Source organism: Uranotaenia lowii, chromosome 2 (genome assembly GCF_029784155.1).
Source record: "Uranotaenia lowii strain MFRU-FL chromosome 2, ASM2978415v1, whole genome shotgun sequence".
NCBI classification, from domain to species: domain Eukaryota; kingdom Metazoa; phylum Arthropoda; class Insecta; order Diptera; family Culicidae; genus Uranotaenia; species Uranotaenia lowii.
The window spans coordinates 134,715,175-134,733,639 of record NC_073692.1 but is presented as its reverse complement, the minus strand read 5'-3'; the positions used below and the strand labels follow the sequence as shown (position 1 = coordinate 134,733,639).

At 38.4% G+C, this 18,465-nt stretch overlaps 1 protein-coding gene across 1 annotated transcript in view; it reads right to left on the bottom strand.

Annotated features, from left to right (window-relative positions):
• Window positions 1-191: 191 nt before the first annotated feature.
• LOC129741883 (trissin receptor-like) overlaps window positions 192-18,465 on the bottom strand; it is a 183,672-nt gene continuing 165,398 nt past the window's right edge. The window contains exon 9 of the mRNA XM_055733696.1: window positions 192-12,022. Coding sequence (XP_055589671.1) covers window positions 11,996-12,022 — 27 coding nt within the window. The 3' untranslated portion in view covers window positions 192-11,995. The remainder of the gene's footprint in view (window positions 12,023-18,465) is intronic.

The following is an 18,465-nucleotide window of genomic DNA, read 5'->3' as shown; positions in this document are numbered from 1 at the left end:
TAAGACCCTTTCGATTGTGGGGTTTGGAAAAGCTGCTGCTGTAACGCTAATGGAAGTGCCAAATGTTCCAGACAATCCAATTTTGTTTCGATATTATATGTTAATGAATGATCCCCAGAAAGTTGGTTATTTATAACGAAGGATGACCAATGAATGGTATTCAATTATCAGGTTCAGAATCTGTCAGGAAAAAGAAACGAAAACACTAGCTGCCTGCGTGCGGTTGCTGTGCAATAATAGCAATAGCAGAAAAACCTCACGCATTCGATCCACGCACAAACGAGGAGACTCGGGTTTGCTGTGCCTTTTGAATTCGGTTTCCTCAAGAATGTAACAGGAGATGAGTGAGAGCCATTCGTTTGGTTTTTTTGTATTCGCTGCCTCGAATGTATATTGCTTCGTGAAGGCGGGCCATGTTGAGAGCGTATGCATCATCGGTTTTGACGTTTTCGCTGCCTCAAAGCAACCTTTGCTTCCGAGTAAAGCGTTGAGCGAGAGAAGGTTGATCAATTCATTCTCATCCAAATACAACCACTGGTTGACACACACCTAAAGAGCACGCTGAAAGTGTAGCGTTTAAATCCTGCGTGATTATCGTAGAATAATTTGGCAGGCATCCGACGCCTACAAACAAGACGATCCGTTATTTGAGGGAAAATAAAAAAAAAACATTGACGCACCGAAAAAACTTTTCACATGAACGCTACGTGAAAATGTACATAGATTTTTGCCACCATGAAAATCACGTGAAACCTACGTGAATTTCAGGTAGCAAACAGAAGTCGAACAGCAAGCAATATTCACGTAATTTTCATATGAGTTGTAGGTGAAGCGTACGTGAAAATAATGTAGATCGGAAGTGAATAAGGATTCGATCCACTGCATACTTTTCACGTAGATTTTATTAAAATATGAACGTATTGTTTTGTATTTCACATCAATGCAATAAAAAATAATTAATTCGGAGAAAAGATTTTATTCAGCTGAAATAATAACACATCACAATATTTATTTTGTTACACTTAACTATTTACAATTTTACTGCACTTATTATATATTTCACTACTCACTTCACAACGTCTTCGAAAAATTGTATTCAATTTGGCTCCATATAGCGGTTGGCTGATCGTCCCAGCTGCTCCAATTCCGCATCCTGTTGAAATGGCAAATTATGTAAATAACAGTCAAACAGTGATATTTTTACTATACTTACGAAATTACAGCTTCTCCGTCACAAAAAAAAACTTCTCTTTTGGCAGCCAATAGATCTTGGATTCACGCGCGCCATATTGGTTACCTTTTTTCTTTCACAATGATTTCACGTAATCGAGCCGTTAAGAGCTACGTGAACATCACATAAAATTTAACAAACCCGTTTGTGATCGGCGGTTCACTGGATTTTCACGTAAATCGAACGTGTCTTTGTTTTGAAAGCATGACAACTACAGGAATTTCACGTAAGGATTATGTGATTTCATGTTAGCTTCTAGGTGCTTCAGGTAAACCAAGCAAAAATTCACGTAGCGAGGGCCTACGTGAAAATCCAGGTGATTTTAATGTTTCCTTTTCGGATGAGTGCGAGCTTGCAGCTAATAGGTATTATCGTGCCAGCACCTTATTTTACTTCGTTAGTCCGGGCTTCCGACTTCCGACAAAGGAAAATAAAGTACTAGATTGTTGGAAGTCTGTGTTTTGCTGCCAGTTCACCACCCAACAAACATTTTTGAAGGTGGTTTTCTCAACAAACTTTAGTATGCGTTTCATATGCATTATAAAATCATCGCATAAAACTTGAAAAAACAGCAATTAACTACTTAAGTGGAGGCATATACATACATATTTTTAACTTTTGGGTTAAGCGATAAGAATTAAACAAGCTGGGCGATATTCAACGCCTTATTTGTACATCCTGAAAGCAGAGCTGTCACAGTAGACTGAGTCGATTTGGGGTCATTTTTGAATTTCTCAAACCCAGGGGTCAAAAAAGCTTCGTCTTGGTCCAAAACTCATCCATGATGTTTTGTAGAATTTTTGAGTAACGTTTACATGAGTAAATTTGAACTTTTAGGTTTTTATGGGAAAATTGAATATTATGTACTGAAAAATCAGCATAATTTTTGTTTTTCTTGAGGAACCGAGCCTTCTGATGGTTTTTGTGCCAATTTATAAAATCTCTTAAGGAAATTTTCCGCTGAACAACTTTGTCGAAGACTGTAACTTCGTATCATATTGGATAAAAAAGTTATAAGATGTTCAACAGAGGTATGTCTTTTCGCATTGATAAACAATAAATTCAATTGACATCACTGCTCAAGCCTGGTAAAGTATTGCATGAATAGAAGTCATGCAATACCTCGCTAGGCACCCTGCAGTGATGTCAATTGAATTTATCATTCATCAATGCGAAAAGACACACCCCTGTTAAACAGCTAATAACTTTTTTTGTCTAATAAGGTACGAATTTACGGTCTTCGACAAAGTTGTTCAGCGGAAAATTTCCTTTAGGCACAAAAACCATTAGGAGGCTCGGTTCTACAAGAAAAACAAAAATGATGTTGATTTTTCAGTATGGGAGAGTGGGGAATCATGGGCCACTTTTTTTCGTTGTTTTATAACTTCTTTATTATAAAAGATAAAATGAAAATAAAAAATGGTATGGTTTTCTACATTTTCAAGGTATCATAAGATATTGTTTTTAAATGTTTAATAAGTTATTTTCCCCAAACTCTGACTGTTTAAAAAAAAAGCAATATTTTTTGGATTTTGAAAAATGGTGGAGAATCGTGTGTAGCATATAATTTGAAGCATAAACTGTCATAAATTAAATACTCAACAGTTTTATGTTACAGCTTAAATCTCAAGTCATAATTCTCATATATTATTCAAATATTCGGTTTATTGCTGAAGCTAGTCCTCATAATCGACTAGAGACGTTGACCCATGTCATCGTCACGTATAGAAGAAAAAAACCGAAACACTCTTTCATATTTTCGTTAAGTGCGTAGCGTAATATGATCGTTCTGTTTGTGACTCGGTGCATCGATGCGTCAGCGCAACGAAACCATAACACAAGTGGTCGATTGTTAACTTCGCTTACGCATCGATCTGAATATATATTCTTGAAGCGCCTTATGTAACTCCAGGCTCCTCCTCAAAATAAATGTCAATGTAGAGTTAAGAATTATGTGTGTAGAGTTAAGTTAGTATAAGAACAAAGAGAAACCAAATAAACGGGTTCAGACAGTCTTCAGTCGGACTCCAACCAAATCGGATTAATTGTATAATTTTGATGACAAGTCCGCACTTTTAAACGTGGGCCACCAAATCCAAATTGACCAAATAACATGCAAAGTTTATGAGTTTACCCAAAACTGTGATTTCCTAATTCATTTCGTTATTTCAAAGCAATTTCAGATGATGAAATAAAAAAGAGAGCTGTGTATGATCGCATAGATTCCAAAACCTGGCTCGCGAACGTTTTGGCAAAACTTTTTATATAGATGGACAAAATAATTTTCATAACTCTTCATTTTGGCATAAGAAAACTTTACAGATAGGAAGAACGTGTTTTAAGTTCCGAAAATGTATAAAAACATAAAATATAGGTAGTTCAAAATGTGTGGCCCAGGATTCCTCACAAGTTATGATTTGCCAATTAGTTGCGTTTGTGTGACTTATTGATGTTTCATCAAAAATTCCTTTTCCACGTGAAAGATCATGCAAAAACTAAGATCATTAGCGTATGAACATATTTTTGTTATGCACTTTAGGTTCCCCATCGATGAAAATAGCGGGTGTTTTTTTAATTATGTAAGTAAATTTTTTAAACTTTTTTTATCTTGATAAATAAAAGAAGCATATGATGCGTATTTCAGTCAACAACATATAGGAATATATGCTCACGCAAAGCGACGACGATGACAGTGGGTTTGAGATTTTTATCTCAACACACATCTGAGTTATTAAAAGTGGCCCACGTTTCCCCATGGAAACCTAAAAGTTCAAATTTACTCATGTGAACGTTGCTTAAAAATTCTACAAAAACTCATGGATGAGTTTTGAACCTAAACGAAGCTTTTTAGGCCCCAGGGTTTGAGAAATTCAAAAATTACCCCAAATCGACTCAGTCTACTGCCACACTTTCAGACACCAAATTTCAGTCGACTTTGATACTGTTTTGCAGTTCTATGTCATGCGATACTAAATTTTGGTCAGCGAAATTCGATTGCAATGTCATGACCAGATGATCAAAATCTGGATTGCTGCGACTTTTCCTTCTCTCTGCCGAAGATTACATTTTTGCAACTGTCGGTCAACAAATAATGTAAAAGCCTTCCCAACACAACCACAAAATGATATAAAAAAGATGACCTCGTGCGTGATGCGAATGAAGTATAGTCAGAAGTATGTCATATAACATTGACGTTGCTACCTGACGGAGTTTGTTGCTTGGTCATTCAATTCGTAGACGACTATGATATTCTTTTCCTGACATTGACTAGGGTAAATGATCTTGATCGGAACTAGTCGAAATCTGATCTTGTCCGGAACCATTTACTTTTCCTTAGATCTAGGCTATGATTGTTTATGAATCTTATCGAAATGTTGAAAAACACTTTTTCAAGATCTATTCAGTCAAGCATTGTCATTTTTGCTAAAATTTATTAAATGAAATAATGAAGATTTAAAAACATACGCATTTCTACTGCAATTTTCACCAATCTACGCTGACTTTGAACGTCAATTTCTGTCACCCTTGACCGTTGTAAACGGATTCTTAATGAATAAAATGGTAAAAACTCATTTAAAAAAAGCATTATTCGGGGTTTTCAAACAAGTTTCTCAAATATCAAATAATGGCGTAGTTTTTAAAAGGAAAATGTATTATCTTAATTGGAAGCATCTTTGATCTTGAGCGGAACTACTAGCGTCCGAATTAAACAGCAAGGTGCGCTATCTAATGCCTTACTCACACGCGGGTTTTACCCCTGAATGTATGCATCACCATTGTATTTTTATTATTATATCAGCTTTAGGGAAAGGAAAGATGCAAAATTAAGTTCGAATAGAACCAAAAATTACTTTAATTGGTGTCACAGCGTACCAAATCAGGCACTCAAAAAGTTTAATTTATTGGGGTACAAGAAATGTGTTGTTGATTCTTTCTTTCAGAAGGGACGGCGGGAAGGAGGATGAAGGCTTTCACATATATTTTTCGGCATAATTAGAAATCTAATGAAGCCAATAAAGTAAAGTCATTATTTCAGAATAAGAGCCAATCTGCAATTACTATTCGAACTATTAGAAGCAGCTTTCGTTTAAAGAGGGTTTTAAAGGTGTTGAAATTCCAATTCATAACGACATACTAATAAACAAAAAATAAAATTGTTTTTAACACCAATTCCTTCAGTTTTATAAAGTGTAGAAAAGCACACCGGTTTTGCTATTTTATAATACTCAACGATTCAATTGGTGGCCTGGTATTGAAAACCTTTCCGATTCCCTTGTGTTTTTTTTACACTTGAGCTCGAACAAGAAGTCGGGTTGGTTCTATCAATTGAACAAAATACTTAATATTTGCATAATTTTTTAAACAAATCAATTTTATCGTGATTCATAAGAAACTGGAATTTATTATAAACTTTATTCTATGAATGAGTTGCTTAAAGCAAGCTTGCCGAAATCGTAGAAAAATCTGTAATTTTCATAATTTGGTGAAAATTTTTATCACAAAATCTGTGTCACAAAACACAGAACTTTGAAATATTTACAGATTTCACAGAATTTTCAATTTTCGAATGGATTTCCGTATTTTTTTTTTTGTCAATGTAACATTAAGGTTTCTTACTTTGAATTAGAACAGTATGACAATATTTTCAATGTTAACTGATTTTGCCCAACTAAAATATAAAAGACTCAATTTATCATGAGTTTCCAATAAAATTTAAAGAATTGAAGGAATAAGAAATCACAAAAAATCCATTTTTTTTCTCAAAATCATTGATTTTAAGCAATGTACAGTTTTTTTTCTGCTAAATCTGTAATTTAAGGCATCTTCTTCTTCTCTTATCACAGAGAACAGACGTACAAGCTAGCCCATGAAACTTGTGTAAAAATTCCAAACCCCTTTTAAACCAATTTTTGATTTTTGGCTGGGACACCAGATGTCTCTAAACACATCAAAGAGAACTGTTAAAACAAAACTGAGAAAAAAATTACTATATTAAAGCCAGTTTTGAACAGGCCGTTTGAGCTTCTTTTCATATTTTGAAAAATCGCTGTTGGAGTTTCGTAACATTGGATATAAAGTGAATCCAAAAATTTATCCGATATTTTCTTCAAACTTGCAAGAAGTACTAAATTTTGAACCATGACATGCAATTGGATACGTGAATGAAACCCGCTTGAGATGTCTAGAATCAGTACTGCTGGGTGAGAATGATGGTCGAGAATGTTTATATTTGACTGGACATAGCCGATGCTCCCTCTGACTTCGATAACCGTTCAAGAAGTGCGAAAGCTTGAACCAAAAGGTGTCAGTTATTCTCTGCCAAAAATGTACTAAAATACAAAGTAAAATTTTGCCAAGTCAAAAGTTAATCTTATTGCATTTTTATCAAGCAATAAATTGAAGCCGTCCGTTTTACTGAGATATTCAATTTATTCATAAGTTCATTACAATTTAGCCGTTTCGAAAAATGAGCGCTTTAAAAGTTGCTTTGTAAATTTTCAACGAAGCACCAGATGGCACTGCTTACTGTCAATTTTTAACGTATTTTTCTGATGATAGCTCTTAAATTTTTACACACTTTTCTGAAGATTTTTTGTTCGAGCTTGGACGTCTGTTCTCTGTGGTATTACTGACATTGTCGTTACCTCCAAAAGTTGTTCGAATCAATATGACCCTAAATACGCACATTCAAATAATCAAACAAAAATACTAACGAATTTCAGTGTTGAGATAATAAAAAACTAAATTTTGAATTTAGAGAATCGATTCTTTTAAAATGAGATACAGTGAATCAAAGTGAAAATTGTATTTTTTTAAGTAAGAAATAAATTTGAACGGATATTTGAGAACAGTTTTGGAACACTAAGTTTCTTTTATTTACTTAAAAACAGCCGAAACGTCCACAATAAGACTACATTCACCAATCACAAATCAACCATCTTACGTAAAAACATTAATTTTTGAACTTTAAAATCTTCAAAGATGAAATTTTATCAAACTTTTCACAATTACATTAAGATTAGGAATGAGAGCTATTAAAGATGTTGACAGTACAAAATGGTTCCGCTCAAGATAATATTTTAGTTTCGCTCAAGATTAGAATTCTTACTTCAGTAAAACAGCTTTAAAGTTATTAGGATTAACTCTAAAATATTCTCAAAATCATCATTAGAAAGCAGAAACCAAGGTCTATCCGTTGAGCTGAAAAAAACATTCGTTCGGATATATGTAACCCATATCCATACCGCTTGATCAACTGTCCCGAGTTGCGTCGAATTGAGCCATTTAGTTCCGCTCAAGATCATTTACCCACTGAATGCCATTTAGTCAGGATCAAACGAAATTGACTGATATTTAGCAGCCTTGCCTGAAAGTATGCGAGAGAGCACAAGTTTTGCTCTCAATGCATGCAAACCGTTGCCAGCGGCAATATTTGCTACTTCTCTCATTGGACAACTTTTCAAAATGCACCATTCGATTTTCAGCAATCTGCACTGCTTATCGCAGAGAGTAGAAAATGGTTGTTTTCTCACTTGAATCCTGCGCTGGAGAACAAATCGGTATCGAATTTTGAATACGGCGAATGCGCCAACATCACGGTTTCGAGAAACACGCGTTCAAAGTTTGACATCTCCATAAGCTCCCAGCAAAAATTTTATTTTGTTTTTTTTTTTTTTATTTCTCGAAAACGAAACAGTCTTCGGTTAACGTTGTACATAGAGTGTCCGTCCCGGGATTTCCCGGTCGGGAATTCCCGGGAATTTGAAAAATTCGGGAATTCCCGATTCCCGGGAATCATAGTTTCATTCCCGGGAATTCCCGACATGTATAAAATTATTTCTCTGGAAAAGCCTGATAGCCTTCGGAACTATTCTTTTTGATCTTTTGAAAATGTAGTCATACAAAACTCATTGAGAATATGCCGATTCCTGTAGCAGTAGACATTTTGGAACCATTTGGTGCATTTTTTTTTTCAAATAGATAATTTAAAAAAATAATATGTATTTTCACACCATTTTCATTGAACGAAAACCAACAAAACTTCGAAAAATACATATATGAAAAATCGCGCAGCAGGTAGGCAGATTGTGTTTTCTCGAAAGTAACATTTAAGCACTTGTTTTCCTCTGGCTTTGAAAGCCAGACGAATTTCAAAACTTAAAAAGGAAGAACACATTGTCTTCTTCATTTAAAAAGCAAATATAAATCATACAAATAAAAAAATATTTTTTTTAAATAACTCCTAATTGCATGAATGAATTCTTCATTTGACTTATTCAGGCTATTTTATAGTTCGTTTAACTGTTTTCAATTTATCATTGTTGATAACAGTTTGAGTTATTTGATTAAAAATAAGTTGAAAAACATAATGAAGCGTACATTTGAACGAATTATGGGCTTGTATGCACTACAGTTTTGAATCGAAGTGCATATATTTTACATGTTTTTGAAAATTTCCCGGGATCCCGGGAATTCCCGGGAAACAGGCCCTCAGATTTCCCGATTCCCGGGAATGGGAAAACGGCCGGGAAATGGACACTCTGTTGTACACTCAAAATGTAGGTCTTCGAACGTATTTTAACAACCAGCTGATAACTTCGTTTGTTAACATTTGGCGCATTCGCCCTATTCAATATTCACTACCGAAATCTTCAAACATGGTGGACTGTATATCATATCCGATTTATATCGACTTTAAGTAACTATTTTTACCAACGTTTGCTTGTTTGGTTGGAAATTTGATTCCCATTTACATTGTTAACGATTTGACCGATCATTTCTAATGCAATTTTATGTTTGCTGGGCAAAGAAATTTCTTAAAATTTCATTTAAATGGTGAATATACGAGCTGAAATAGTCGCCCTAAAGCCCGAAATGCTGATCAATGTTATGCAGAACGCCTGCTTTTACGTGCAGTACAAAAAATCGGAAAAACTACTTTTTAAACTTTTAAGTTGTTCAAAACTTCTTCCGGAACTAAATGTGTACTTAACATTATCGCCTCGCAAGTAATTATGTGTTTGTACAAAAAACCTGACCTTCTTTTTCATTAAACCGGGAGATCCCATACAAAGGCAATATACAATTTTTCAGGCCTTGAGCAATTTTAAAGTTATATTAATTAAAACTGAGATCTATGAAAGTTCTGACAAAACATGATAATTTATTTAACTGAACCTCTCTCGCCTTTAAAATTAGGAGTTTCCATGTAAATAAAATCAATATGAAGTTTAAACCATTGAATCATTTTCAAGCGATTTTTGTCCAATTTGGTGCTCAAGCAAATGTGGACATTAACTATTCATTGTTATATTCTATTATATTTAAAGTCCCCTTAAAATTCGCAAAAGGGGGTACTGTAAAAAATCAATAAAATTTTAACTCAACTTAAAAATGTTTGGAAAATTTAATAAAATTTACTGAACCAAGTTTAAACACCACCAAATGATAAACATAATTTTTTTATCTTAACTAAAACGGTGGGGCTCTACATAAAATTGGTGAAAACTAAGGCCGGATTAAGCCATCGGGGCAATTTACAACGAGGGGCCAATATAATTTTTTTTTTCATATGCCTTCTCAGAAAACGCATATTATTACAAATAGGCAAAAAAAAAAATAACTGTATAAATTTCGTTATATTGACTTCAAATAACCATAATGTCTGATATCTTCAAACAATAATTTAAGATCCATCACGTGCAAACATTGTGGAAGAGTTAATCAACTAATCGAAAATGAAAATGAGCTGTGAAATGCAAAATTGCCGAAAAAAACTGACTCGTAGTCAGAATATTGAAAGCTTTCGAACATAAATTTTACTAATTGCTACACAAGTTTTTTCAAAGAACTTGACTGATCGCGACAAGACGTTTCAAGTGGTTGATGCTACAAGAAATATTCATTTAAATTTGTTAAGAATAAAATAGCTTAATGTTGCTGTTGGTAGAAATCTTATAGCACAGAGAACAGACGCACAAGCTCGAACAAAAAACTGTTTATGAAAGTGTGTCGAATTTCAAATGCTGGGAATTAAAAAAATACGTTGAAAACTTACTGGAAACAGTGGCATCTATTACGCCGTTCAAAAGTTACAAATCAAATTTTCGCCCAGTTTTCGAGAAGGCGTAATCTCATATGAATTTATTGCTGGATTTTACTTTTGAATGGACAGAATTTCGCTTCCTTTATTTTATACAGTTTTTACTTGTTGACTATTTCCGGTGAGTGAAAGAACTGTTTTATATTTACGTAACGTTTCGAGTAACTTTTCTTCACCCATCATCAGATGTCCCCCAGAGTAGCCTGAAACGTTACGTACATTTAAAGATTTAAAAGAAAATGTTTCACTCACCGAAAAACGTCAATAAGTAAAGATCGTACAAAAAGTACTGGTGATATACTTTTATTCATTCCTTTATTTATGCACTACTAAAGCAGTTAAAATAAACAACAGTTTTTCAATTAAATTTTTCCCTTGTAGAACGGTTATCGTCAAAGGACGAATTGTATGTATCCAGTCAATTTGGAACATTCCTGAGGACCAGTCTTACCCAACAGAACGGGTTTTATGCGGGTTACTCTCAAGTATCACTTTTGCATCCCATTGTCCAAAATTTAGCACTTCTAGCTTGAAGGAAATATTGATTGATTTTTAACATATTTTTCCTTTATGCAACTGAACGAAAGTGTTATGGAACTTATACAGCAATTTTCTTAAAACATGCCAAACAGTTCATACGACTTGTTCAAAACTGAAAAAAAAATTCCTCAGTTTGGTTTTGACAGTTTGCTTTGGTGTTTTCGGAGACATCTGGTGGCCCATCCAAAAAACAAAAATTGATTCAAAACGATCGTTGGCAATTTTACACATGTTTCGGGGCTAGCTCGTACGTCTGTTCTCTGTGCTTATTGTGCTGAAATAAATAATAGGTAGATTTTTTTCTTATGTTAAAGTTAGTTTTTTGTTTTGGCTCCGATTGTTAGAATCACTAAAAATAATCAATCACCCATCATATTAAGTTCGTTTGATAATTGAGTTCAAGTTCCAGCTTGTGATAGAACGTTACGTATAGCATGAATCAACAGAGCACCTTACAATGGATGATCCGCCTCATCTCCTTCGACAAAATAAACCGTCGAAGGAGCAAAAGTGACAGCCGTAGCCGTCGAAGCGAACTCATCACAGGTGTTGGTGAAGGTCGTTGTTTCGTCATCGTCCTCATCTTCATCGTCGTCGTCGTCGTCGTGATCAACCTCACTAAGACGATCCCTTGGACAATCTCGCTTGGTGTTGGGATTCTTCCGAACGAAAGCCATCGGAATCCGCCGTCGAAACCGGCTGCTGGCTTTCGCCATCATCGAGGCCATTCGAGAGGACGGCTTCGATAATGATCGGCTGATCGACAAAGGAGTCTTCGAAGAGTTGCTGTTGCTGTCTTCGAGGCTTCTTCCTCGTAGATCCATTGACGGCATCTCTTCGGGAACCGACGCTGCTATCAAAGTTGTCGTCATTGTCGTCGTCGTCGTCATCGTCGGAATGCTCGGTGATTCGCTCGGCTGCTGCTGTTCCGGCTGTTCGAAAAGATCGATGTCGGTGTTTGTGTTCGTGTTGGAGGTGATCGAGTTTGAGAGAATGTCTCGGCTTCTGATTGCTGAGGAGGCTGCTGTCGGTCGAGTGGATCGGCTGACCGGGACCGGAAGCACCCTGCCATGCATCCACCCACGCGTTCCAGAGGCCGGAGCAGCACCGGCCGCACGAGATCAGGTCGTAGCATCATTGGGGAAATCCTACATGGGTCGAATCGGTCCGTAAGGAATGGTTCTACGGAAGTTTCAAAAAGGGGGTGGTTTTTTGGACGGTTTCATGAGATGGATCGATGGATGGATGGATGGATGGGATGTGGCAGTTTTTATGGGAGTATTCATTCCGGCAGAATGGCGTGACCCCCACCAAGCAGCGATGGCCATTACAATTTTGGCAAAAAACGACAGAAAAAGAAACAAATATCGAAAAAGAAAACAATTTCAAAAAACGCGTTCAATGAGAAATACTCTGGCTGCATCTACTTTTCTACGCTACAAACGGAGTACAAAAAGAGGGTAAGGATTCTAAGGATGAAACAATTGTTAGAAAATTTTGATCGAAAAAGCAGAGGAAACCATATTTTGTAACATTATTAAAAAATACGGATGAAATATTTACAAACTTACCTTTTATACAAGTGCGCTGTTGAAACTATGTTATATGACGAAAAAAAATTAAGAGCTTCTTTCTCCACACACACTTTTGTTGATACAGAGAGAACGAAGTACGAGTACGAATTTTTTAAGTTTAAATCCTTCATAAGTTAGAATGCAAAATACGAAATAGAAGTATCTTAATCAATATTTTTGATCAAGTGCATATAATAAAAATACCAATCCCGATTCTAAACGCTTCATCAGACAAAATACCTGACAATTTCAATACGAATTTCATTCATGACCAAAAATTCCAAATCGTAAAAAGACCGACAAAAATTTGATGAACTGAAGAAAAAACGAACTGGCAAAGTAAATTTCATATCATCATTCTATTCTTAATTTTAATTATAACGTTAATGATCAAGCTATGTTATACAAATATGTTTTATAAAATGTTTTAAGATTGTGGTCAATATTTTGAAAATATATACAAAATCTGAATGCATTTAAAGTTTTAGGATAGCTAACCTTAGCTTAGAATACTTTTCTTAACTAGAAATTCCTCTGAACTCTCTCATATACCGTTCATTTTGATTTGATTTTAAATTTGGAGGTGTTTTATTGACCTAAAAACCCGAAAATGAGGAATTTCCATCCGATACCTTAAAATTACGAACTTTTTGATTCAAGTTACTAAATAAATGTATTAGAAAAACTCTCAATATCAAATATTTATTTATTGGGTTTATATCAACGGATCACGTATTGATCCTAATGATTAGACTTAAAAGTAACATTAATATAAATTAACAAAAAAGTATAAACTACAGACTACACAGTTCTTAACATCGCTAGAATTCTTCTTTTAAACGTATTCCTGGAGGTATCAAAGTCGAAGAGCTCTGAAAAACGGTTGAATATCCTTGTAATACCGATCAGGGCACTATTGGCTCCATAGTTGTTCTGGCGAAGAGGAATGTGAAGCTGAAGGTTCCGATTTCTTAGTCCTGGAGGTCGTACGCACAGGTTGATAGTTTCCAGCAGCATGGGGCAGTCTATATTCGAAGCCAGAAGATCGGAGACAAATAACGCTCGAATGGTAGCTCGCCGGGCTTGGAGCGTGTCCAAAGATATGAGGTAGCAACGATTCTCGTATCGTGGAAGGCGGAACGGATCTTGCCAATTCAAGCGTCTCAAAGCGTAACGTATAAAGCGTCTTTGGATGGCCTCGATTCGATCAGCACCATTCTGATAATAGGGACTCCATACAGCAGATGCATACTCCAAAGTTGAGCGGACAAGGCTACAATAGAGACTTTTCAGGCAGTAAATGTCTTTGAAGTCTTTAGTCACGCGAAAGATAAATCCCAAACTTCTCGATGCTTTGTCGACTACATAATTAGTGTGCGACTTAAAGTCCAACTGTTGGTCAAGAATTACACCTAAATCATTTACTTGTTTTGCTCGAGCAATTATCTGGTTTCCAAGGAAATAATCAGCAGTTACAGGAAGCCGTTTACGGGAAAAGGTGATGACCGAGCATTTTTTGCGGTTTAATGGCAGGCAGTTGTCATCGCACCATTTGGCAAAATTGTCAAACTGTCGCTGTAAAAGTACAGTATCTCCAGAACATTTTATAGTGTAGAAAAGCTTCAGATCATCTGCATAGGCGAGTTTTGGACCGTCAAGTAGTAAAAGCACGTCATTGAAGTAAATCAGGAACACTACTGGGCCTAGATGGCTGCCTTGAGGCACGCCTGATGTGGCAGAGAATTGTTTGGAACATGAGTTACCAGATCTTACAGAGAATTTGCGTCCAATGAGGTAACTGCGAAACCAATCTAATAAGGACCCGCAAATTCCCAGCCTTTCCAGCTTCGCAATAGCTATTTCGTGGTTCACTTTGTTTAAAGCGGCCGACAAATCAGTATAAATGGCATCGACTTGAGAACCGGCAGCAAAACTGTTTTGCACGAATGATGTGAATGTCAATAAGTTCGTAGTCGTAGAGCGCTTGGGCATAAATCCATGTTGATCATTACAAATATATTGCTTGCAAAACGAGAAAATTGGGTCGAAGATAACGAGTTCGAACAATTTAGCTACAGCACACAAAGCCGATATTCCTCTGTAGTTATGAATATCCCTTCTTTCGCCTTTTTTGTAAACCGGGAACATAAAAGCATTCTTCCACAACGACGGAAATATAGCTTTGTCAAGCGATGCGTCAAATATGCGTTTGATAGGAATTACTAGATGAGGCATGGAGCATTTCAAAAAAGTAGCTGGTATGCCATCGGGGCCCGGGGAAACAGAATTTTTCAGTTTTACAGTCGCCTTCAGAATAGTGTCTTCACCAAAAGAGATGTTGTTTAAAAGAGTATTCAAAGATGGAACGTTTCTAGTTGCACTAGCTATTTGTTCTGGGGAAATAGATCCGGAAGTGAAGACGCTAGAAAACTTTTTAGCAAAAAGATTGCATATATCGTGGTCCGACGATGCCGTCTCGTCATCAAGAAACAGGTTAGTTGGTAATCCCGACTCTTTCCGCTGGTCTTTGACGTGTTTCCAAAAAGACTTAGGGTTTTGTTTAAAATTCCGTTGCAATCGAGATAAGTAATTCTGGTAGCATTTGGCGCTGGCTTTTTTAAACGCTGAATTCAGCTTACGAAATTCATCCTTTGAGGAGGGTGATTTGAGCCTGTTGTAGGTTCGAAGAGCTTTGCGCTTCATAGTTTTCATGCGTTTCAAATCTTTGGTAATCCAAGGCGCTCGAGCATTTTCGACAGCAAGACGTTTCGGCACATGTAGATCGATTATGTGATTTATGATGTGTGTAAATTTTTCTGCTGCAGCATTGGGATCGGATCGATCAAGCTCAGCTTCCCAGTCAACAGAGTCAAGCTCGTGAGAAATAGCCTGGAAATCAGCGTTTTTCAAATCATGAAAGAAAGATGTCGGTTTCTCTGAGCGGGAATTCAAAACGGAAATCTGCATTGAGATCAGCAGCGCAGGGTGGTGACGAACACACTTGACTAGAGGTGCAGGCGCTGATTCAACCGTTATGGAATCATTTTAATGGTCGCATGCAGACTGAGAAGGTGGCCGCACGCGTCTGTTCCCCAGGTCAGGGGCGGCTTGCAACAACAACCGAGCGTTCACCAAGTCAGGGGCGGCTCAAACAGCGTCTGTCTTGCAGCAAGCGCCTGAATTTATGAAATGCGGCTCCCGTCAGCTAAGTCCAAGATGGCAGCCCCATCGCGGGATAGGGACTTTAGGCTAACAACCTACTGCTCCTGATATCTTGTATTGTTACAGAAACTGAGAGAAGAAATATCCGAATTGGAACTTGGCAACGAATTGGCAACGACCTTTAGCATGAAAACGCGGACTAGAATTGGATTGTTTTGACCCTTGCCCAGCCAGGAAAGCTGGCTCAACTTGCTAGAGAAGCTAGCAGCCTCAAGCTAGCGATATAGGGACTGAGCGAAGTCCGTTGGCCTAACACTGGGGAACACAAGACACAGTCCGGGGAAGCACTGCTTTACTCTGGCATACGAGGAGAACATGCTACTCGGGAACGAGGAGTTGGTTTCCTGTTAAGCCCGCAGGCCCATACGGCCCTCATAAGATGGGAACCGATAAACGAAAGAATAATCGTAGCCAGATTCAGAACACGGGTTAGAAACCTTAGAATGGTCCAGTGTTATGCGCCAACTGACGTTGCCGATTTGCAGGAGAAAGAGCAGTTTTACAGTCAATTGAACAGCGTGGTTGAGAGAATTCCGAAGGGTGACATTCAAATCCACTTAGGCGACTTCAACGCAAAGATTGGCTCCGATAATCAGGACTTTGAGCGCATCATGGGGCGCCATGGCCTAGGACAGATGAGCGAAAACGGAGAGCTGTTTGTAAAATTTTGTGGCAACAACAACATGGTGATTGGTGGATCGCTCTTCCCCCATCGACCAGCACATAAGGTCACTTGGGTATCCCGAGATGGCCGAACAGAAAATCAAACTGACCACATCTGCATCAGTCGAAAATGGAGAAGGAGCCTTCTTGATGTCCGCAACAAACGAAGCGCAGACATTGCATCTGACCATCACCTCGTCCTTGGCGAGATACGACTGAGAGTTGCGCGTGTCCAACGGCGCGAGGAGAAAGTCGGGTGTCGATACGACGTCCGCCGGTTGGAGAATCCAGAGGTGAAAAGGGCATACGTTGAACAGCTAGAATCCCGAGCCTCGGAGTTGCCGACAGACGGAACAGTCGAAGAACAGTGGTGTGGAATCAATGCCTTTATCACGACGAGCCATGGTACTCTCGGTAAAGTTTGTGGAAGACGAAGTGAATGGATGTCGGATGAAACCTGGTGGATGATCGATGATCGGAGAAAGGCGAAAGTCGGAATTGAGCAGGCATGTACCGGGTCAGCCAAAGCAGCCGCCCGCTTACGATATGCGGAGCTGGAAAAGGCAGTTAAACGAGCTTGTAGACGAGACAAGAGAGCCTGGACAAACTCCCTAGCCGAAGAGGGAGAAAGAGCCGCCGCCATTGGAGATATCCGATTATTATATGATATTTCTCGCCGCCTTAGTGGTGCAAGGACTAATGCAAGAATGCCGCTGAAAAACCGAGCAGGTCAGCTGCTGACAGATCGAACAGATCAGCTCAAGCGTTGGACTGAGCATTTTGATCAACTTTTCCGAGTTACAAATAGCAATGGCCAACAGAACCCGCAGCTCGAGGCGCCCACAGTAAGTCGCATTAATGGCGTCAACTCGGAAGCGCCCTCGCTGGATGAAATAGAAGCGGCAATCAAGGACATGAAATCCAACAAAGCGCCTGGAATCGATTGCATTCCTGCTGAAATGCTCAAAGCCGACCCTGCCTTGTCAGCACAAATGTTGCACCGTCTTTTCGCTGACATTTGGGATACTGCAACATTCCCGGCCGACTGGATGCAGGGTATCCTCGTAAAGGTCCCAAAGAAAGGAGACCTAACAGAGTGCGGTAACTGGCGTGGCATAACTTTGATCTGTACAACCCTCAAAGTACTCTGCAAAGTGATCCTGAACAGGATCCAGGAGAAAATCGACGCTACACTCCGACGGCAACAAGCTGGATTCCGATCCGGACGATCATGTGTGGACCACATCACAACGCTACGAATCATACTGGAACAAATGAACGAATTCCAGGACTCTCTTCTGCTGGTGTTCGTTGATTTCGAAAAAGCATTTGACCGATTGAACCACGAAAACATCTGGGCTGCTCTTAGACGACGAGGGGTCCCAGAGAAACTAGTCCATCTCATCGAAGAACAGTACGAGGCATTTTCGTGCAAGGTCTTGCACGACGGTGTCTTGTCCGAACCAATCCCGGTAACTGCTGGAGTGAGACAAGGATGTATTTTGTCACCGCTGCTTTTTCTCATCGTAATGGATGAGATCTTGACTGGATCGATTGACTGTAGACCAAACCGAGGATTGCCGTGGAATCCTTCAACCATGGAGCAACTGAACGACCTTGACCTGGCAGACGATATTGTTTTGCTCGCCCAAACACAACAAGACATGCAGAGCAAACTCGACGACCTTACCGAAAGCTCCAAGGCAGTAGGTCTCAAAATCAATGTCGGAAAGACCATGTCGATTCAAATCAACAATTTTAAGGTTCAGCGCATCAACGAAAACGGTCTCAGACTTATAGACTTCGCCGCCTCCAAACGAATGGCCGTACGTAGTTCCTTTTTCTGGCACCACCTCCCACACAAGTACACCTGGAGATCATCATACTAAACGCAATTACAGATTGACCACGTCTTGATAGACAGCCGGCTCTCCTCGGACATTATCGACGTTAGATCCCGTCGAGGCGCCAACATCGAGTCAGACCATTATCGGCTGATGGTGAAGATGCGCCCAGAACTCTCCGTAGTAACAACATTAGAAACCGTCGCCCGCTTCGGTCAAATACCGGACGACTGAAGCAATCAGAAGTTGCAGTAGACTACGCGCAATCGCTCAAGGCAGCGCTGCCGG